This window comes from Triturus cristatus, chromosome 7, assembly GCF_964204655.1.
Source record: "Triturus cristatus chromosome 7, aTriCri1.1, whole genome shotgun sequence".
NCBI classification, from domain to species: domain Eukaryota; kingdom Metazoa; phylum Chordata; class Amphibia; order Caudata; family Salamandridae; genus Triturus; species Triturus cristatus.
Window position 1 is genome coordinate 1,817,469,407 of NC_140590.1, and position 22,941 is coordinate 1,817,492,347.

The window sequence follows — 22,941 nt, forward strand, 5'->3', positions numbered from 1 at the left end:
AAAAAAAACAAGATCCTCAGATGACAATTTTTTATTTGGTGAAGTGCAAAGACCAATTAAAATACACTTATATATTAACACACTGGCCATCAAGGAACACTTCTCAGCTCTAAATGATCTTCAGATTCAACACACTGGCCATCAAGGAACACTTCTCAGGTCTAAATGATCTTCAGATTCAACACACTGGCCATCAAGGAACAATTCTCAGGTCTAAATGATCTTTAGATTCAACACACTGGCCATCAAGGAACAATTCTCAGGTCTAAATGATCTTTAGATTCAACACACTGGCCATCAAGGAACAATTCTCAGCTCTAAATGATCTTCAGATTCAACACACTGGCCATCAAGGAACAATTATCAGCTCTAAATGATCTTCAGATTCAACACACTGGCCATCAAGGAACACTTCTCAGCTCTAAATGATCTTCAGATTCCAACACTTAATGTGTTCCAGATAAACCAGAATCGTTGAACAGCTGATATAACTTGTCCTCTGATCTTTCTCAGGGCACATTTTACTTCTCTGTTTCTGAAACTATAAATGATGGGGTTCCTGTTAGGTAAGTAAACCTCAGATGACAACTTTTGATGTGGGAAAATTGTGCCAGGTGCATGATTGCTGAACAGTTGATCTCAGGTGATCTTTGATCTTCTTCAGGGCCCATTTTACTTCTCTGTTCCTGAGACTGTAAATGATGGGGTTCAACATTGGAATAACATTAGCGTACATCACAGCCAGCACTTTGTCTTTCTCCAGAGAATCCACAGAGGCAGGACCAATGTAGGTGCATATCATAAGTCCACAGAATAAACAAACAATTATAAGATGGGATGAACATGTGGAGAATGCTCGCTTCCTTCCTTTGTGAGAATGTATTTTGAGGATAGTTGATATTATATAAACATACGAAGTGCAAATTAACATAAATGGGAAGAACCCACAGAGCACTGTCACTAGAAAGATGACAATTTTAAGAGTATGGGTGCTGCTACAAGAGAGCTGCATGAGTGGCTTCACATCACACATTAAGTGGTTGATCACATTGGAGCCACAGAAGTTGAGTCCAGATACCAAAACAGTAAGTGGAATGACATTCAAGAAGCCGGCAGTCCACGATACTCCTGATAGCAAGACACAGAGCCTCTTGGTCATGATTATGGTGTAATGCAAGGGCCTGCAGATTGCCACGTAGCGGTCAAATGCCATGAATGCGAGCGTAGTGTATTCTGCTATAGCAATTATGCCAAAGAAATATTGCTGTGCCATACATCCTGCAAATGATATAGATTTATGCTGGGATCCATGTATTTCCAACAGTTTGGGAAGAGTAACAGAAGTGTAACACACATCTATGATGGACAGATTGCAGAGGAAGGCATACATGGGGGTATGGAGGCGAGAATCACAGCATACCAAAGTGATAATCAAAGTGTTTCCTATTAGAGTTATGAGGTAGATAAGTGAAAAAATTATGGAAAGAGGAAATTGCAATTTGGGATTATCGGACAGACCCAAAACTATAAATTGTGTAGCTATTGTCTTGTTCATTCTTTCTATATTCCCAGCTAAAATGAATCTGTTGGAAAAAGGAAACAGTGGATTAAGTCAAAAGCATAAACAGTGTAAGTAAGATATCATATTAACTATATTCACACATATTGATCCAAGATGATTAATTTTTGAATGGATGGTCCGTTCCATTTACTCTCACTGGAATAAAATAAATCAAGTGATTGCACAGAAGACATTGCACACAGACTCGTTGAAGTAATTGAAATATTTTCTTTACTGTACCATAATGCATTTTTCTTCTTTTTAGTCACAGGTTGAACTCAAACAAATATTCAATAATCTTGACCTCACATTATATTGCAATGAATGATCAACACATGACAAGGCTCATCTTCCTGGGGTCGAGTGTCATATTGAAACTTCTTGAGACAGCTTCAATTTCTGGAAGTGTTATTTGCACTGGGAATATATGAACCACATTGATGAGCCTTTAAATGTTCTCATCATCATCATCATCAGACATTACAGTTGAACATTTGGAAGGGGATACAGTGAGTTAGCCACAGCTGACCATGACTACACTAATGCAACACCAGCTGAGCCCACTCCTGGCACTGGTTGGACAGCACTTGATGCTATTCTGAACAAAGGTCTCCGGTGTATTCCCCTTTTCCTCCATTTTCCCCGGGTTCCTAAATGAGATATTAATGTGTGTCCTGGTTGGAACAGGTGGATGAGTTGGATTGTCGTTTGTAGTCCTGTCATCTTTTTATATCTTTCAGAAAGCCTGACAATATGCTGACCTTTGAATGAACATTCTGGAAGAAGATTGGTTGATGAAGGTCCCTCTACATAGAAAGGTTCACTTCCTTGCAGACTGCAAAATTAACTACTTATTCCTAGTGAGGTAGTATGTTCTGTTTGAAATATAAATATTGGAAGAAACTTCTCTCCATTTTCTCAATTCTGGCTTTAGCTGCCTTTCAAATCGTAAGGGGGTGTCTTTATCAAAAGGTCACATGACACAGGACCTCAAGCAAAGTTGCTGCCTGCATTGCATGAATGGGAGAGAGGTGCAAAGTGGTGCTTCTACTATAATATGGCACTTTTCAGCTCTCTCCCTGCAGTGGTGCACTTGAGGCTGCCTAGCACCAATACAGGCACTCTTCCAACATAGTGCAAGGGTGCCTGCATTAAGCGCAGGATTGTTTTGTACAGGAAGGGATACTCCTTGCACAAAAGAACCTAAAGAGGCATTTTTTTCTTTGAACAAATAAACATATTTCTACTCCTTACACCTCTCTGTGGTGTGCATACCGGCGATTACAAACATTTCCAGCTTTACAAACCTTAGTAAATCTTGAATTTCTTGAAATCCATGGGTGGATGCACGGGAACGCATGTAAAGCTATGCAAGGCAATGGAAATCAGGCCTTGCATGGCTTAGTAAATACCAAATAAATGTTGCCCTGTGTATCCTTGAATGATGCAAAGGCTTAGGACGCATGGGTCAAGATTTATAGTATTCTTGTTTGAATTAATTTAAGCAGCCAACCCCTACCTTAGATCTTGTGAAACTAGTTAAGACACTCAGGCTCTGCTTTTTCAAACGTTCATGCATTACAATGCTGAAAGACACCTTGCTTCGCTGTGCAGTGTGGAAGGGAGAGGGCAGAAATGCATCATATTTAATACATGGTGCATTCCAGTCCTTTCCTTGAACTGGTGCACAATGTGCGGGCTTGAGACAATGCAGGCACCTTCACACCCTGGAATTATGGGCAGGATTGTTATGCCTCTCTATGCACTCCCACTTATGGTAAATCTGGGAATGCGTCACAATCCATGGGTGGACACCCAAACTCCACACATTGAACACTTCTCTGGAGCAAAGTAGCTCAAGGCAGCAAGTTGCTCTGCCTTGTGCTACTCCAGATTTGCCAAGCACCGCAGTGCCATGCAAGGTGGCCTGGCATGGCTTGATACATTTTTATTTAGAGTTGCCTTTGTGATACATTCTGTGAAGCAATAGAAATGCAACACTATGTTAAACCTAAATTCAATTATTTGTTAATGCCATCCTCATCCATTGGTGGAGTCTTAGAACATAATATATTCAAAAACTCTTCTTAGAGCGTGAGTAGTGCTTGATCATTTCCTATATTATCTCTATTTTTTTGAATACCCACACTATTGTGATTTCTGATTGATTTATTTATGTTTGCCATATTCTTTCCATAATGCAAGTTGTAGGAGAGTAGGATCTGCTTCACATGGGTACCCCCACTTTTTGCTGGTGCTTCACTTTTTTAGACCTTAGTCTGGCTGTGGCCCTGCTAATCAGGACGCCAGCCTAGCTACATCCTCTCTAAAATGGTTTCCATGTACATTAGGTACATTTCTAATTGGATTCTGGAGTGCCTTATAAGCCCCTAGTATATGGCATACTATGTACCTAGGGCATAGGTACCTCAGAAGCCTACCAGGGTATGAAGCATATATTATGCCACCCCTGGGAAACCTTCCAAAATGACACCACAGGTCTGCTACTGCAGCCTGGGTAAGGTGGTACCTGCACCCCTTACTGTGGTATAGGCTACCTATATCACTACCATTGCACACACATATAAAACCTATAAGTCACTCCTATGGCAGGCCTTAACAATCCTGAAGGCAGAGTGCTTGGTTTTTATGTGAGAGGGTGCCCCTGCATGAGCAGAGCCCCTCTGCAGCATTCAGAGTACCTCCTCTGATGCTGCTTGTGGTGCAGCCTGACCATATACTCGTAAGTGCCTTATAACCTCGCGGTAAATGCAAACTTTGGACTGGCTGCCCAGAAACATGTTGTGTTTGGTGTCAAATGCTTTGGAATACTACCCCCCCCCAGGGGGGGGGGTAGCAGTCCACACTTCTAGAGGGAGGGACATGTTCACACTGGTCTAACCCGGTAAATACTTTCTACAGCCCTGGCATCACAAAATGGATGCCACTGCCACAGACATGGGTCTGGCCTCCTGCTGCTGACCAAAACTCCAGCAGGGGATACCTGGACAGTAGGTTTCCTGTCCCAGGGAGGTGTAACCACCTCCCCAGACAGGCAGATTTGTATTGGGGCTGGGCGGGAGCACTTTCTGGTGCTTTGAAGTCCCGCACTGGGGCACACTTGTTGCCCCTGTGCATAGTCCAGTTAAAACCAGTTGCAGGGGCTACCTTCCCCTGCTCTGGCATGAAACTGGACAAAGGAAATGGGTGTAACCACCCCTCTTTCCAAACCCTCCCATAGGTGGGTCCCTAGAGTATGTTCAACCCCCAAACTTTGTATAAGTATGGGAACCCAGTCCTTGCGACTTTAGATTACCCTGGATGTAACTCTGCAATATATATCCTGGACCTTCGACGTTCTACTTGCTTAGAAGACTGAAGAAATCTCCCTTGGGGTCAAGGAGGCAGGCACCAAAGAAACAACTGACCGGTCTGCATTGCTGAAGCTCCCGTTGGACATCGAAGTCTTTGCATCACCAGTGGTAGATTTCCAGACTTCCCCAAGGCTACCCTGAGTCCACAGCAAAGCTGAGGCCCGTGGCTATCGTGGGTGACGTGGAACCATGACCCCTGGACACTGTGATCTTTTGCAGCTCCATCATCTTTCTGGTCTTCCTCTAAGTTGTGCTTTGGGCTCCACGTAGCCCCAGCCTTGAGCATCTCCTGCACCGAAGATTTCTGGCCTCCACTCCATGAGTGACCTGTGGGCCAGTTTCCAGTATGACCGCTCGAGGCTCCTTTGCGATAGCTAGCCTGTTGGCTAGTAGGTCCCCACAAAAGCAACTCCTCTTCTGATTGGGCTTTCCTGATTGCTCCAGACGTGCCCTGACTTATCCTTGCTGGGTGAGTCCCCCAGACCTTGATGGTCTGCACCGCTGTCCTTTCTCTGATTCCAAGTGACTTGCCGTTGCCAAGGCTTGTTGGGTCCAATCTGGTTGAAGAAACCGCAGCACTCGACAGACTTTGTGGTACAGCTCAAATCCAGCTCCTGGTTGTCATCAGCACCTCCTTGACATCGTGGCTGAAGAGTCAAGACACCCGTCAACTCACCTGAAGCACGCGACATCTGTGGGCATTGGTCTATCATGCCCTTGGTCACTGGTAAGTGACCCAGACTCTGTCCCCTCTGCTTTCAGGTTCCTCACTTCGGACACTTCTCCTCTTCACGGTAGCAGCACTTCTTCGCCAGCTCCCATTGAAATCGATGACGCGACCCGACACCAAAAGACACCTATGCACCCGGCTTCCCTGGGTGAGGTAACACGAGTACTCCAGTGCTCCCGTGGGTGCTAGCCCTAGAACTTCCTAAGTCCAGAAGGGTTTGGTCCTGACTCATTTCTAAGTGTCCCTAATCTTTAAATTTCCAACCGCGACATTGCCCATAGAAGCTAACGGGAACCCGCGGCTGTGTTCACACACTGCACACGGCCCCCGTGGGTCCCCTGTGTCATTACCTTGGGTGGTTCCATGGAGTCCCATCGATTCTACAGGTTCTAGGCCTTGTGTCTAATACAGTCGTGGTTCTTATACCACTTTATTGGAATATGGTTTGGTACTCCCCTAGGGCCCAAACGTCTATTTGTGCTATTACTGTTGATTGCTAACTTGTAACTTAAGTACTTCGAACTCCAGTCTCATAAAGAGACTAGAGGGCCGTGTTTTATCTTAAATACATATATTTTAAATATATACCTGGTGTGGTTGTCTCTCATTTAGCCATTCAAGAGATTATAGACTGGTAAAACAAGCTTCAAGACTTAGCCTGAAGGCTGCTCTCCATAGCCACCACTAGGATAGCTTTCAATAAAGGTTGTCTTTAACCTATCACCATAAGGGTTTGTTTAGACTGATACAGGGTGCCCACTAGAAATAGTGGAAAACATATATCAGGCCAACTTCTCACACAAGTAATAAGGCCCTCTGCCTCATTGTTTCAGTTATTATGAGCTTGGATATGAAAAACATTCTTAGGGGATGAACACACGCTGGTACACATGATTGAATAACATCAAAACTTTGGATGCCAAATATTGAAGGCACTGGTTTCCAATTTACATCTTAAACATCTCTCTGCGCCCACTCATTCCCATCATTAAATCCTTTGGAGTGGAACTGGTCAACTACTCTGACGATACACAGCTTATGTTCTCGCTGGATGGAGATAAAACAATTTCCATGGATATATTTCACCAGTGCATGGAAAGCACTACAAACTGGCTTAGAAATAACTTTCTCTAATTTAACTGAGACAAAACAGAAGATGTCTTCTGCACCTCAAGCAAAATAGCCCGTCCCCTTCCTGCTGATTTCCGGCTTACCCCTATGGATAGCGTGTTAACTCCAACTAAAACAGTACGCAATCTGGGGGTGCTGATTGTTAACAATCTCTAATCGGATTCACACGTTAACACAACAGTCAACACTTGATTGTCCTTGATTAGAGCTCTACGTAAGATTGTTCCACTATTACCAGTCTCTGCCAGAATTCAAGTGGTGAGGAGTGTTATCTTGAGCAGACTGGACTATTGCAATTCTATGTGTCTTGGAGCTCCTAACTCCATGATACTGAAGTTCCAAAGAATCCAAATGTTAGCAGCAAACCTGGCCTTAAATCGGCAGCACAGATCTTCTGTATCCCTAGCTCTAAGAGACCTTCATTGGATACCGATACAGCAGAGGTTTTATTTTAAACCTCTCTGCATTGTCTTTAAGGCAGCACATGGCATGGGCCCTTGCCCACTGCAGAGAACATTTCCATGGTATACTCCTATAAGAAACCTCCGCTCGTCAACAGCAAATCTGGTCAACATCCCAAGATTTAAAAGAGCTAAGACAGGAGGAAGAGCTTTTAGCTCAGTGGCCTCACGACAATGGAATGAGCTTCCATCCAACATTAGGCAGAGTGAGAATGTAATGCAACTTAAGAAAAAATTGAAGAAATGGTTATTCCCGAGGGAGAAATAATACACAGATGTAATGTCACTGATCCATCTTCTGATCTCGTCTGGTTCTCCCCCTCTCTCTCTAACCAAGTTCCTGTTTTTCTTTTTAGGGTGACTGATCAAGCATGCTTATAACAACAAGGTATTCTCCCAGCGCCCAGATACCCATAGGGTGGTAGTGCGCTATAGAAATTTATTTTACATTACATTACAAACATCTAGATAACCAACCCTTTTCCTGAAAGCAACAGCAAATCAGGCAAGACAAATAAAAACATCAATGGAAAGGGGGAGAAAAGGAAGGTCGATGATCTATCTCATTATTGCATAATTGTCAAAGTAATCTTTCAATGTCTTCAACATTGAACGGCAGTTACATGCACACATGCATCCATGATTGCTCAAATCTTCCAACAATCTTCAAGTTTAGGGTTACACATCAGTTTCAACATTCATAAGGACATTTATGGGACATAATCAAGTCAAATACGTTTGGAATCGCAACTCGTATCATGAAGAGTGTCATTGTAGCAAAAATTATTCAAAATCTAGCCCAGTTTCCCTAAACCAAAGGCAATTTCTTTATAAGTTCTAGTCCTACTACAACAGTCAACTAACGTTGTACTCCTGAATGGCTACCTAAATGCTTCCCATTGAATTACTAGATTATGGACAACTTCCCCCTTGAGAATTGTGTAGGAAGGCCTCATTGTAGGTGGGAGGTGGTTCTGAGGACTACAAAGGCTGTTTTCTTCCAACAGAGGCTGCTTAAAAAAAAATATATATATATTTGGGAGTGAAAACAGAGGGATAGTACTCTGCTGTGCTTTGCAGCCCTCCATCCCTGTGTTTCAAGCCAAACACAATGGGTCACAAGTAACAGATTGCTTAATAATGAACATTAGGCAGGTCCTCGTACACCCACGGTGACTGGAAATTTTGTATTGAAATTTATTAATACATAGGTAGCACAAAGTTAGTGTTAGGTATAGAAAATTAGAATTAGGCCTGGGCGGTAAATTCCGTTCCGTTCGCGGAATTTGCGGAATTTGCGTAATTTCGCGTTCCGCGGAGAACGCGAAATTACCCAAAAATCTGCGTTCCGCGACTTCGCGAAATTTTTTGCTTGTTCGCGTTCTCAATATGCGTGTTCGCGAGATATTTTACCCCGAGCACGCAAACAGCGATCGCGAACAGGAAAAAAGTATCGCGAACAAGCAATTCCGCGTGTTCGCGGAATTTCTGCTTGTTCGCGGAGATTTTTTACCGTTTCGCGGAGATTTGCGTAACGCGATTACGCAAATTCCGCCCACCCCTAATTAGAATCCACTATTTATGACCATTGTTTTAGTACATTGAGCCCTAAACGTCCTAATGAAACTACCATTTCTATTTGGGGCAGTAAAACAAGTTGATTGCAAATGTATTCAAATGAGGGCATAACACTGGCTTTGACCTTGAAATGGGGACACCTCTATTGAAAAATAACACAGGCTGCTGTCTGAATGTCAGCTACATATTCTCTGAGCAGTCTGTTCTCTCCAACCAGTTTTGCATTGATAACTAAGGGGCACATGCATCAAGGTAGGCTTTTGCGATTCTTAAATTGCAATTATTAAGGAATCGCAAATAAGGAATCGCAAAAGCCTATGCATGTATGAATTGCTAATAAAAAAGAGATTTTCAAACATTCCTTAATTGCGAGTCACAAATTGCGATTTGCAATTAAGGAATGGCTTCTGACTCATTCCTATGGGCCTACAGGCCCATAGGAATGAATGGGAATTGAATGCGCAATTGGCAAGTACCCAATAGGTACTCGCAAATTGCGCATGCAATTTCAAGGGTGCTAAATGGACACCCTGTTGCACCCCTGAATTTGATATGAGAACACATGTTGCGCACACACATTCGCCAAGGGCATGTGTGTGTGTAACCTGGAACTTTGAAAAAGGCACGTTAGTGAATTTTTTCAAAGTTCCTGCTAATTACCACTAGTTATACTTCTTCGGTAATTAGCGGCCCCTAATAGTGAAATAGCTATTCTAAATGGCATCTTGCATTGCCTTCAAGGCATCGCAATTTGCAAAAATACCGGTGGCAAAGAGGCTCTGCGAATCTGCCTGTTTGGGACCGATTTTTAGATTGATGCATGCTGGGATAAATCCGTTGTTGCACTCTTAGCAATGTTTGCATTATTAGGAATGTTGATGTTGTTGTCGGTGACATGTTAGTGGTTAGCAACAATGAATTGTGCCAATTTTGAGGCACTGTCTCAAGGGAAATCAGTTAGGACTTTGCTCCCGAGTGTCCTAAGAAGTGCTCTTGTTCTACTTTGCAAAGTCACAACAATGCCAATTATGGAATGAGTGGTCTGTGATTGGTCCAGTACACTTTAAAGCGCGTGTGTTGTGTCCTTTTGTTCTATATATAGGGTCGGTGGCGGCCAGCATGGTTCGAAGGGGGGAGTGGTGGGGGTAAGGGGATCTAAAATAAGGAAAAAATTGTCCCTTAATGCCACGTTTCTCCTCAATCTCTCCTCCTCCTCCCTCTGTACCGCTGGAACAGGAAGCACATCCAGGCTCCCCTGAGCCAATCACAACACTGCAATGCAGCATTTCGATTGGTCTGAGCACTGTGCTTCAGTGCTCAACCAGGGAATGGGAGCCTGGGCATGTTCTCCACCTAGACTGTGATGCAGCCTCAGCGGAGAACATGCAAAGTGCGCATGAATGCTTGCTCGGCTCACCACCCCCCTGCTCCTGTCATCAGAGCAGCCCCGCCCCACCCTGTAAAGTTGCTGCAGTAGGAAAAAAATAATAATAACTTTGAGTTATTAAAATGTTATTCTTCCTTTATTTCACTGCGGCAGTGCAATGGGGTGGTGCTCCTCCACCTTAGCGGAGGAGCCACCACTGCATATCGTGCACAGCACTCAGCAGCATCCGTTTCTCAAGAATAAGCAGGCCCATGGTGTGCTTCTAACGGAAACCCCCTCTCACTTCTGGTGTGGTTGAATTAATTTGAATAAGTAAGGCTTGGACTCAACATCACATCATGAAGAGTTGCATTCAGTTTCCTCTTCCATCTACAACTGGACCACTGTTCATAATAAAACGATGCCGCATGTCAATGCTCAGTGAGATATTAGAGCACACTTCCTCTTCCTACCATATTTTATCCGGGAAGCTATATTGATTAATAATATTTAAAAAAACAATATCAATATAATGAACCTATTTCAGATAACATTTTTGTGCTATTTATTCTTTGTTATCTATGCAGCTTGTACAATTTGGTGTTTTTTATTAGTCAATAAAACTCACTGAAAGCACTGTTCTAAAAGAATGACGGATGTCTCCAACTTGCACTCAATATTAACTTGCAAATGAATTATTCCAATATTCATAAAATACATAAAATTCTTCTCAAATTTCTTTATTGTGTTGTCACTTTTTCTCCATTTATTTCGGTCATTATTTATTCATGATGATAATTTCCACTTAATTACACATGTCTTACATATGCTTATGTGCCCAATGCAATTCGGGCTTTTGCCCTTCATCAGGGGATTTATTTAGAAAAATAGAAGACACTTGAGCTTAGTACTAAGGAGGGCATAAGTGCCAAAATTTGTGTGAAAGTATAGAAGGTTATCTTCTTAAAATGCAATCCGTTATATGAAAAACGGTCGGGAAAATTTCACGAGAGGTAAATGCTCTCGTCCGTTATAGTTAGATGGTAATCTAACTATCACGGTCGAGAGCATTTACCTCTCGTGAAATGTTCCCACCTGTTTTTCATATGACAGAAAAAGTGACAACACAATAAAGAAATTTGAGAAGAATTTTATGTATATTGGAATAATTCATTTGCAAGTTATTATTGAGTGCAAGCTGGAGACTCCCCTCATTCCTTGAGGACAGCCCTTTCAGTCTATTCTTCTATCCTCATACTCGGGAGGATTACCTGATTTGCACCACCTACCATTTTCAACATTGATTCAGAAATACAGCAGTGAGTGCGTTCACCTATCTAATTGTTGCTTTATACATATTAGTCAATAAAAACCATAAACATTTACATGTTAAAATACAATATATGGTAAAATACAAAGTACAATAACCAAAACAATGCCAATGATAATAAACGATAAAACACATTATTATTAAAAAGCGAAGGAACCATTGCTACCACGCGTAAGGTGTCCGATGCATTTTGTATCCTAAGAGTAGAACCTCCCAAGCTTCCCACCTCATCCTAGCTGGATGCTGCCCATGGGCTTTGGGGTGCCTACACTTTAAACAAGGAGAAAGATAAAAAGTTATGTATTTTATTCTTAGCCCAGTGAAGCTACCACACATAAAGTGCCAGAGTGCATATTAAATCCTTCTAATGAGGGCACGCTCAAACAGTAGGGTAAGGGTCGAGCAGCAACAGAAGGGGAGACATGCTTGCTCAGCCCCCAGCCCTGACTTTAAAGTGCTAACTAAACACTGACCATGAGCTTCTGAGTGCCTATGCATCTTAAAAAACACTCTTCGTCATGGTCCAGAGTAACTACCACATATAAAGTGCTGAGGTGCACGCTAAATCCTAATAGTACCCAATGCTAGCAAGGCGGGATATTGGTTTGGAACAGAAAGAGAGGGGGATTACTCAGCCCATAGCAGCCCACTCTGATCTCATATAAAGTTGCACGATCATTGCCTGCAGGCTCTGAAACACAATGTTAAGAGTTATCCTTAGACGCGCTCTAAGCGACTCTCAGCCTTGAAGAGCTTATTCCACCCCGGACAGCCCATCTGATCACAAGTGGGGTTACGGAATCCTTGTGAATCGACTCCAGAGGAAGGTTTTAGGTCATCCTTAGGCCCAGTCAACGCAGGAGTTCTGGCCTTTACAAGGTCTTTAGGCGTCCATGAGCTGCACCAATCGAATGTTGAGCCTCATGTCCCGTGGGTTCAGTGACTCCATCGCAGCCGATCTGCACATCCTACTTCCTACAGCTTTAAGCTTCTTTCTCAGCGGGGTCATGTACTCTGGTTCTACACAGGGACAGATGCAATGGACATGCAGCAAGGTCTTCTTTGCCTCCTTGCACAGATAGCACTTCATGTCCCCTGTTGTCCTTCCTCCTGCCATGTTGGCTTACAGTCTAAGGTGGGGAGCGCTCCCAATCTCAGTAGCGATGGATGGTTTTCACCTGAAGGGAATAGGTAGCTTTAAGGAAGGGCTGGGTCAGTTGGTCTCCGAAGGAACCCAGCACCAGCCACCCGTGCACTTGTTTTGCCATCATTCCCTTTTCCCCCACCCAACTTTGCAGTGTGACTGGTTTATTTACCATCGTCTTAAACACTTGATTAGATATGTCTAGTTTCCACAGGTTAGTCATCCCAAATTATTCTATGTTATCCTTAAGGAACTTCTTGTAGCATCCTTTATCCGTCTGGAGGTTAATTAGTGCACAGAAGCAGTTGGCTAATGGCCCCGTAGCCGCAGATCCCAGTTTGTGACAGCATTTTATAAATGCGAGAGGACCCCCAGCGAAATCTCAAGCCTAGCTTGAGCTGGCGATGCTGATGTTGGCATCCTTGCGTGAATGTTCTTTTTCGATGTTGCTAAGCAGTCCGGCATCTGACTGCAACATTATTTCACCTTCATAGGAAAGAGCTCGTATCAATTTTGATTCAATTTTCCACAATCAGAGAATGAACATTTTGTCCCCAAATGGCGTTCGCTAATGGTGTGAACGCAAAGTTAAGAGCCAGGGCTTTCCTCTTAATTGTTTCCTTTTTTGGAGAAAACGATGCCCTTGAGTCTATCTTCACACGTAGGAAAACATGGGGGCATATCAACAAGGGCTTTATCTCTGCTTTTTTGGCTTTAAAAGCCATAAAAGCAGAGATAAAACTAGCACCCTATCAACAACAGGGTGCTAACACGCAAATTTGCATGTTAGCACCCTTTTACTCTACGCTTCCCCTTGCATCTCTAATGAGATGCAAAGGGGGCGTTCCAGAGTAAAATAATAGGAGAAATTTCACTAAGCGACATTTCTCCTATTATCAAGAATGTCGCTAACCCTGTTAGAGACAAAAAAAGCAGCGCTAACCGCGGTTAACGCTGCTTTTTTACGTCTGCTAATTTTCAGACTTAGCCATGATATCCTATGGAAGGAGGATATCATGGCTAAGTTTGCCTGTCCCTATCAACAAGGTAACGTGTGATTATCGCTGGGTTTCCAGCGATAATATCACGTTAGCCTGTTAGCGTGTAGATTTTTATCGCTATTGAGATAAGCGTTGCTAATAGCACGCTATCTCAGCGATAAAAATTCACGCTAGCCAGCGATAATTATCCTCACGCCAAGAGTGCTGAGCGATAAGTATCGCCGGTTGTTGTTGATATGCCCCATAGATAGCTGTCTCAACCATCGGGGATCCATTATGATCCATTTGCCCTGTTTGGGGGTACACCAGTTTAGCGGAATTACCTTGGGTTTCTTGTGGCTGACCTCTAACTCGTTGTCAGCGGCATATGTCGTCTGGCAGAAGTTAGTTGACCTGTGCAGCCCTATGCTGGTGATGCTGAGGAGCAGCAGGGCACCGGCATAAAGAACATTCGATAAAGAAAGGCCACCAAGGGTCGGGCATGTGACGTCAGCTCGTCGAGTGCCGGGAAGAGGTTTGAGATTTATAAATTGAATAAAAGGGGTCCATGCATCAATGCGCCCCACAACTATATTGGACATTTCTCTAGAACGGTTTTCATCTCCACCGCTTTGTGCTCTGAATGGGGAGTCACTCTGGGTTACTTTTGCAAAATCATCATAGGTCGCTGACCGCTGCGATTGATGTGGTGGGCCCCATATGCTCCCCTCCTCTATCGTGCCCCTTCTCGGACAGCAGCCCTGTAACATCCTAGTGCCAAAAACTGGAAATCAACAGATTCTCCCTCCATGAAGTCATGACCCTCTGCTCCCAAGGACACCGCATACCTCCCTTGAAAGGTCAGTGGGCAGATCACACATCTCTGAGAGACACTTCAAGAGAACTCACAGGTTCAAATGAAAGAAATTATAATGCTGTTGTATATATTTCTTTTAACCTTCCACTAACGAGAATGTGGTGTTTAAAAAGGATAACCAACTGTTTTTGCATCGCGGCTCAAAACTTATAATAATAATAATCTACAGTTGTAAAGCGTGAAGAATCACCCGTAAGGGTCTCTAGGCGCTGGGGGCCGTCTGGAAGATTAAGCAAGCTATTGCCCACATGGTGCTGGGCTAATCTGCCTCTGGCGCCGGGGGTTGAACCGTGATCCCCAGCTTCCGGAATCAGTTGCCCTGGCCACAGCGCAACACCTCTTCCTATAGACCACCACTGAGATTAGGCCTGGGCTAAAATTCCCTTCCGCTTGCGGAAATTGCGATAATTTGACATTTTCGCGTTCCGCGGAGAGCGCGAAAATGTCAACATTTCCTCAATCCGCATCTTACCGGAAATTTTTTTCTTGCTCACGCTGTAAAAAAATACATTCTCGCGTGCGCCTGATCGCCTTACCTGAATCCCCGAGTTCGCCGACAAGTTTTTCCGATCTGGTTTCGTTCTCCACGAGATGTTGAATTGTTGGTAGCCATTTGCGCTGTCTCGCAACAGTTCACGCCCGCATTAACGTCATTTGTCGCGCAATCACGTCATTCGTCGTGCGATCACGTCTTTCATCTCGCGATCATGCACCGCGAGATTATGAGATGATTGAGATCTCGTGCCCGTGAGCAACCACATGGGTAAGTTGGCGAGCCGCGATCACGCAGAAAATACCGCGAACGGGCGGGAAAAAAACGTCTGCGTCTTCGCGATATTTCCGCGTGTTTGCGGAGATTTTTAACATTTTCGCGATAGTTTGCGAAAGTGAATTTCGCAAATTCCGCCCACCCCTAACTGAGATGTTCTACATTCCCAGTGGGTCACTTGCAGCAGGGGCGTAGCGCAAGCCCTCGCAGCCCCTGCATCCCTCACATCTATTCGGGGGTTCAAGATTTCAAGGGGGTCACATTCAGCCCAAGGTCGATGAATATCTGTGAGATATGGGAGGCTCAGAAGCCCCTCATCACATCCTGTAGGGGGTCCCCACGTTTGTGCATCACGCCACTCACTTGCAGGACTGTCTCCCGCCATTACACATCTAAAAGTGGTGGCATTCCCAAACGAAAAAGGTACCTGTGGTGAACATCTGATTGGTGAACTGCTGACTCATGCACCTCCATTAAATAGAAGTGTAAAGCTCTGTTTCTTTACAAGTCCACACTACAAAAATAAACAAGACCAGGGGTTGAAGTGCATTACAAAGTATGGGAACTGTGATGTTGCACGCAATGGGACGGGGTGAGCTAGCGTGGGGGTGCTCAAAGGCATGGCTAAAAATACAAATTATTCTGTAACTTTTTTAGAACTTTCACCTTCAGGTAACTACATAAAATAACGCACAGCCTAAATGAACATTAAATGGAAGTTAAGTTAATCAGTGGGAAATGCACCCTCATACATTAAGAAACCTCTATTGGATAATTCACTGCACCAGAGACACAGAATTGAATCCTGGTTGGTGCAGTAGGAAATAGTGAAATGTATGTTTAGTGCTAAGAGCTCCCAGTCTCTGACAGAAAGCACTGTGTTCATGTAAGTCATTAATTCAAACTTGCATGGCACACAGTATAAGACAGGCTGCTACAAAATACGCAAAAAGGTTTAAGATAAAAAAAGTGCTTCTAAAATATTGAATTGAGTAATAGCCAGACTGTGAGTAATGCAATTTTTTTTAACACTTCACAGTTTACCAAGTAGCTCCTTTTCAATATATGTCAAAAAGAATAAATGGGTGTCATCAAAATGCCCATTTTTTACACCCGTCTTTTAAAATCATACACTTTACATCTTAGATGGTCGCGTCCTTAGAATATCTCTCAGAAAGAATAAATGACTCTCATTATGAAGTTTAAAGTGATTCCACCAATTAAAGCCAATACTGGTTTCCAAGCACCCTTTACATTTGCAGATTAACCATTTGCGCACATTTACAATTCTCTCATGAAAGCAGGCCCCCTGGCAGGGAGGCTTGTTTAGCTGCCTGCCCCTCCCTGGGTTTCACAGCACAGGAGACTCCCTGTTTTGCCCTTCACCTGTAGCATTTTAACCCTCGGAGGTAATCGTGTCGGGACGGTTATCTTCTCACATAAATGAGGACACCTGTTTTTCTAAAATATATGGGCACGTCGGATCCCCCCACTTCGACCACTGAGTGAGACGCACTGCAGCTGAAAATGAAAACGGACAAAAACTTCACTCCACGGGCAACTTCCTAGAGGGGAGCCGCCAAACAGCGGCAGTGGGAAAAAAGTGGCAAAGATGTGTGGGTGGTGAACACACACAGAGCAAGGAAGGCCTACACGCATTTGAAAGTAGGTGACGCTGCCTCAGCCATGAAGTTAGAAGATGAAATAGAAAAGTTCATTTCAAAAGGGCATCAATTCGTAACTTAAGAAAACTTCAATATATAATTACTGAACCTAAACTTATTTTTAAAAATAAAGTAGAACTTTCCAACATTTTTTGTACTTACGGTGTGTTATGGCTTTTACAAAACTCTGTTCGGAAAGGTGAAAGGGCATTAGAAGCATATAGAACATAAAATTGTGCCAGGTAGCCATCAACCAGGGCCACCCCCTCTCCCCGAACGTACCGGTAATGGATGGCTACCAGTCTATAGTTCTATATCAGTCCTTCTTGTTCTTCTGGGAGGAGTCTGTCCCCTGGGATGCTCTGTTTGGAAACAAGGGCTCAATCCTTTCCTTCTGCACCTTCAAATCCTTATTTACAAGGAATTGACGCAGCGCGGTGCCGCAGGCCATTTGGCTGCAGAGCGCTGCATTAATTCCGAAGCTAAGGGATGCATCATATCTATACCGATAAGATGGATCTCTTTGCTCTCCCCTGTACTATTGCACAATTAGCTGCCATGCGCCGACTCAGGCACCCGTGCACCATGGTGCAAGGGAGCCTGCGTCACGGGATGATGACGTCCCTTCCTGCACAAAAACAATCACAAGAGATGATTCCCTCTTCCCACATGTGCTGCAGTATGCAGAATGCAGCATGCATAGAAAGATGAAAAAAACAAGGAGAAATGAAAAGATTTCGCCTCATTGCACCTCCCTATGTCTCCCCCGCGAGGCAATGCATTCTGGGGCATTTCCAAGTTTACAATTTCTCATAAATCTGAAAATGTGGCAAATGTGTTTTTGCGTAGGAACACCCACAGGAACGCCCATGGCACACCCCTTTAACATTGCGTGTAAAGGGGTCATATTTACAAGGACACAAAAAAGCCATGCAGAGTGGCTTTACTTGTCCTTGTAAATATGGGGCAGCAGGTGGCGTGGCAGGTGTGGCACAGAAAGTGACGGACCGGCGGCGCAAAGGGTTTGTAAATAAGCCCCCAAATTTCTACAAATCTCACAATCGCAACACATGCCAAACAGCCAAAGGACACTTCTGGGCCTACATAAACATGATCCAGAGATCAGTATGCGACCTAAGACCAAGGGTGAATCCTGGATGGGCTGTCTCTGCCTTTTATCCTCCTATGGTCCATACATGATTCCTTGTAAATGAGTATCACAGAGTAGGGCAGGGTGTCATTTGTTATTGCAAGTCTGAGGATTTGGTTCTGATAAAGAACTTGCTGTTCAGGACCTTGGTAGACGAGCCAACCCAAAGTCACAATCATTTTACAGACAATCAATTACCTGCAGGGAAGTAACGGTGATTATTTTCACCTGTTCGCCACGGGTTTATGCATAGATGGCCACAAGGCATACACAAGAAAAGGGGACATGATTCAGAGAATGGATGCAAACAAGATGATAAACATTCGCTTTAAGGAGAGAAGCACAGTTTAGAAAAAGCAATGGATCAGTGATCGATCAATGAGGCTGTCACTGCTGAAACAGGAGCTGGGTCCATGTCTGCAGGAAGCATCTGTGCGGATGTGTCTGCACTGGTGAGGGTGCATTACGGCGCCTGAACTTTATCTTGTCTGAAGGCCATTTGGGAGGTGGTCCCTGGGGCTCCTTAATGTGCAAATGCAGTGAGGTACCACAGGTGCAATGATGATGCAATTAGATGTTGTATTGGGTTTAGTGTGCACTGTCCCTCCAAATCCCTGAAAATGACAAACAGAGCATGGGTGTTGCTAGGTTACAACTTCGCAATCTCCTGAGGCGGAAGCCGGGAGAGGACGAAATATTTTTAAAATTTGTATTTTGTGTCACTGATAAAAAATTGCATTTTAACTGCGCACTCACCCTTCAGGCACCTCCTTTTGGGCTAGAAGTACGCCTAAACAGCGACCCCTTCGCTGCACCGATTCCGCCAAAACAAACAGTTCTGCCGCCATTACCGGCGAGGAACAGAGGCCACGCCTACCTGCAGGCCACGCCCACTCACCTTGGTATAAAACGCTGCCGACAGCGCGACCTAGCCAGAACTTCGCAATCTCCTGAGGCGGAAGCTGGGAGAGGACGAAATATTTTTAAAATTTGTATTTTGTGTCACTGATAAAAAATTGCATTTTAACTGCGCACTCACCCTTCAGGCACCTCCTTTTGGGCTAGAAGTACGCCTAAACAGCGACCCCTTCGCTGCACCGATTCCGCCAAAACAAACAGTTCTGCCGCCATTACCGGCGAGGAACAGAGGCCACGCCTACCTGCAGGCCACGCCCACTCACCTTGGTATAAAACGCTGCCGACAGCGCGACCTAGCCAGAACTTCGCAATCTCCTGAGGCGGAAGCCGGGAGAGGACGAAATATTTTTAAAATTTGTATTTTGTGTCACTGATAAAAAATTGCATTTTAACTGCGCACTCACCCTTCAGGCACCTCCTTTTGGGCTAGAAGTATGCCTAAACAGCGACCCCTTCACTGCACCGATTCCGCCAAAACAAACAGTTCTGCCGCCATTACCGGCGAGGAACAGAGGCCACGCCTACCTGCAGGCCACGCCCACTCACCTTGGTATAAAACGCTGCCGACAGCGCGACCTAGCCAGAACTTTGCAATCTCCTGAGGCGGAAGCCGGGAGAGGACGAAATATTTTTAAAATTTGTATTTTGTGTCACTGATAAAAAATTGCATTTTAACTGCGCACTCACCCTTCAGGCACCTCCTTTTGGGCTAGAAGTACGCCTAAACAGCGACCCCTTCGCTGCACCGATTCCGCCAAAACAAACAGTTCTGCCGCCATTACCGGCGAGGAACAGAGGCCACGCCTACCTGCAGGCCACGCCCACCCTCCCCCTCTCCCACCTTTAAGGATGTGCATTCACCGGACGCGCAGCGGACGGGCGCAGCGGGCGCGCCGTTTGCGCGCCGAAGGCGCGCCTAAGGCAAGCCCGTCTTCGCCCGTCCTCGCCAAGTCCTCGCCTCTCGCCAGACCCCCTGCCCAAAAGTCATACGTATACGACAGTGATACACTGTGGTCACTCAACCCTGGCCTGAGATGCGACAAGCTAGAGGGCTGCATTGGTCGTACCGCCCTCCACTGTAAAAGCTGTAACCTGGTCTTACCTGCACCACGCCATATCAGCCAGAAAGAGAACAAAAGGAAGGAAACGTCCCTTACCATCATGCAGTTGAATGTTAGATCCCTGGTCAAACACCATGCGGAGGTAAGAACGCTATTAATGGATGAGAACCCAGACATAATGTTTCTGAGTGAAACCTGGCTTAAAGATGAACTAACCAGTATCCCCAATCTTGCTATACCGGATGGGTTTGCTATGACCTGTATTAACAGAGATTCAAGAGGAGGGGGCATCGCCGCCATCCACAGATCCTCCTTCACCTGCTCCTTTCTAAAGGAAAGCATTGCGGACTGTGAATGCGCACGCTTCAAAATTTCCACTAATCCAAATTGCACTTTTTCAGGCCTGTTTATCTACAGACCGCCGGGGCCTTCCACGAAATTCACGGAAGAGCTCATTGAGGTAACACACGCTATGATTACTGACTCGGCCAACTTCACAATCTTAGGAGATCTCAATCTCCATATAGACAATTCATCAGATGCTAAAATCAGCAACTTGACAGCAGACCTAGCTGCTCTTCAGCTAATTCAGCTTGTCCGAACCCCAACACATGCTGCGGGCCATCTGCTGGACCCAGTGTTTACGAACATTCCAGAGGCCAGAGCGGATGATCCTATACCCATGGCCTGGACGGACCACTCACTAGTAACCTTCTCCATCCCTAATAACCACTCCACCATAAAAAAGTCTCCAACTTCCTGCCTAAAACGACCTTGGCACAAACTCCAACAATGTGACCTTGCAGCGAGTTTGGGGAGACCTAACCTGGAGGATATAGATGATATTGAGAAATCATATATGTCCTTCCAGAACTGGATTACCAAGGGACTGGACGCCATTATTCCAGCGAAGTGGACCAAAGGGCGTAGCACCCCTTCCAATCCCTGGTACAATGAGAACCTCAAAACAATGAGGAGAGTCTGTAAAAAAATGGAGCGACAATGGAGAAAGGAGTACAAGCAGGAGGACAAAGACGCATATTTGACCACTCTCAGAACGTATCACAAGGCAATCCGGGTAGCCCGTGCTGCCTTCTACGCCACTGAGATAAATGCTAGCCCTAACCCCATGAAAACGATCTTCCAAATCGTGCAAAAACTACAAAACGGAAACAAGCCGGCTTCTCACATTACCTCCACGCAACAATGTGAAGACCTAGCTACCTTCTTCACGGATAAAGTGAAAAAAATTTACAATGCCTTCACCCAGGACAGTCCAGAGGACATCAACCCTCCCACTACCATCCTCGGAGACTCTAGTCTCACACGCATACCCGCCATCTCCGGTGAAGAACTCTCTAAACTTTGTAGGAAGGTGAAATCGGGCGCACCCACAGATCCGATGAGGCCTACTCATTTTCTGGAAGCCTTGGAATTCTTCCTCCCACCCTTGACCTCACTCCTTAATCTTTCATTTGCCACGGCTACGGTCCCCACCTGCTGGAAACAGGCCTGGGTAACACCGATCATAAAAAAACCCTCCCTAGACCCCGCTAAACCGGAAAATTACCGGCCCGTTTCTCTGCTCCCATGGGTCGCGAAACTGGCGGAAGCCCACGCTAACAAAATTCTAAGTGAGCACATGGCGAAAAACAACATCCTCGACCCCTCCCAGCACGGGTTCAGGCCTAGCTATAGCACGGAATCCGCGCTCCTAACTTCCACAGAAAGCTTACGGGAAATTATGGACTCCGGCAAAAGTGCCGCGCTGATATTACTCGATCTCAGCGCGGCCTTTGACACGGTCTCCCATGCCATCCTATTGAAACGCCTGGAAAACATAGGTATCGTAGACGCGGCACTCCAATGGTTTAGATCATTCCTAACCAACAGATCGTTTAGGGTATCTGCCCCCCCGTTTATCTCCCAACCTCAAAACATAGGACAAGGAGTTCCACAGGGCTCTGCCCTCAGTCCCTCCTTGTTTAACCTATACATGCAACCCCTGGCGGAGGTTGCCAAGAAATGGGGCCTCACAATGGTGTCGTACGCCGACGACACCCAGTTGGTCATCAGCCTCAACCATGCCCCCTCTCCCGATGCCACTAGATTCAGGGATGGTCTGACCGCCGTTGCTAAATGGATGACGGCTAATTGCCTTCAACTCAACGGCGGCAAAACAGAGGTGCTGATAATGGGGAAAAATAGTAACAACTGGAATGACCTCTGGTGGCCCCAATCACTGGGCCCAGCACCCCCCCCCAAAGACTCTAGCTAAAAACCTGGGAGTGTGGCTGGACTCTGCTCTTAGCTTCCAGTCGCACACAAAAAAAGTTGCCGCAACCTGCATTGGCTTACTGAGAAGCCTCACCCCCATCTTAGGCTATTTTGACTCAAAAACTCGTCAACTCATCGTACAATCTACCATTCTGTCCAGACTGGACTACGCGAGTGCCTTGTTGTTAGGAGCTAATAAAACTGAAGTTAAGAGACTCCAACGGATACAAAATTCGGCGGCAAGGGCTATAGTAGGTCTCCCTAAAAGATGCTCGGCGAGAGCGACCATTCACAGATTACATTGGTTACCCATGGAAGCCCGCATCCAGTTCAAAGCCCTCATATTCGCCTTTAAAATCATGAAGAACGATGGCCCGGAGCTACTCCGCTCGCTGTTGACCCCCTACACTCCCAAACGGAACCTCAGGTCCATGGGGCAACACCTAGCAATGGTACCCTACACTAACTTTTGCCGCATTGGAGGGCGCTCCTTCAAACTACTGGGGGCCAAATTATGGAACTCCCTTCCCCTCAATATTCGATGCATGGACAACATCCTAGCTTTCCGCA

At 45.1% G+C, this 22,941-nt stretch overlaps 1 protein-coding gene across 1 annotated transcript; it reads right to left on the minus strand.

Moving 5' to 3' along the window:
- Positions 1 to 577: 577 nt before the first annotated feature.
- On the minus strand, positions 578 to 20,149 carry LOC146813258 (olfactory receptor 5B21-like). The gene is made up of 2 exons (XM_085615345.1): positions 20,136 to 20,149; positions 578 to 1,583 (listed from the first exon to the last, which is right to left on the minus strand). Exons 1-2 carry the CDS (start codon positions 20,147 to 20,149, stop codon positions 578 to 580), a joined length of 1,020 nt encoding a protein of 339 aa, XP_085471471.1.
- Positions 20,150 to 22,941: the final 2,792 nt, after the last annotated feature.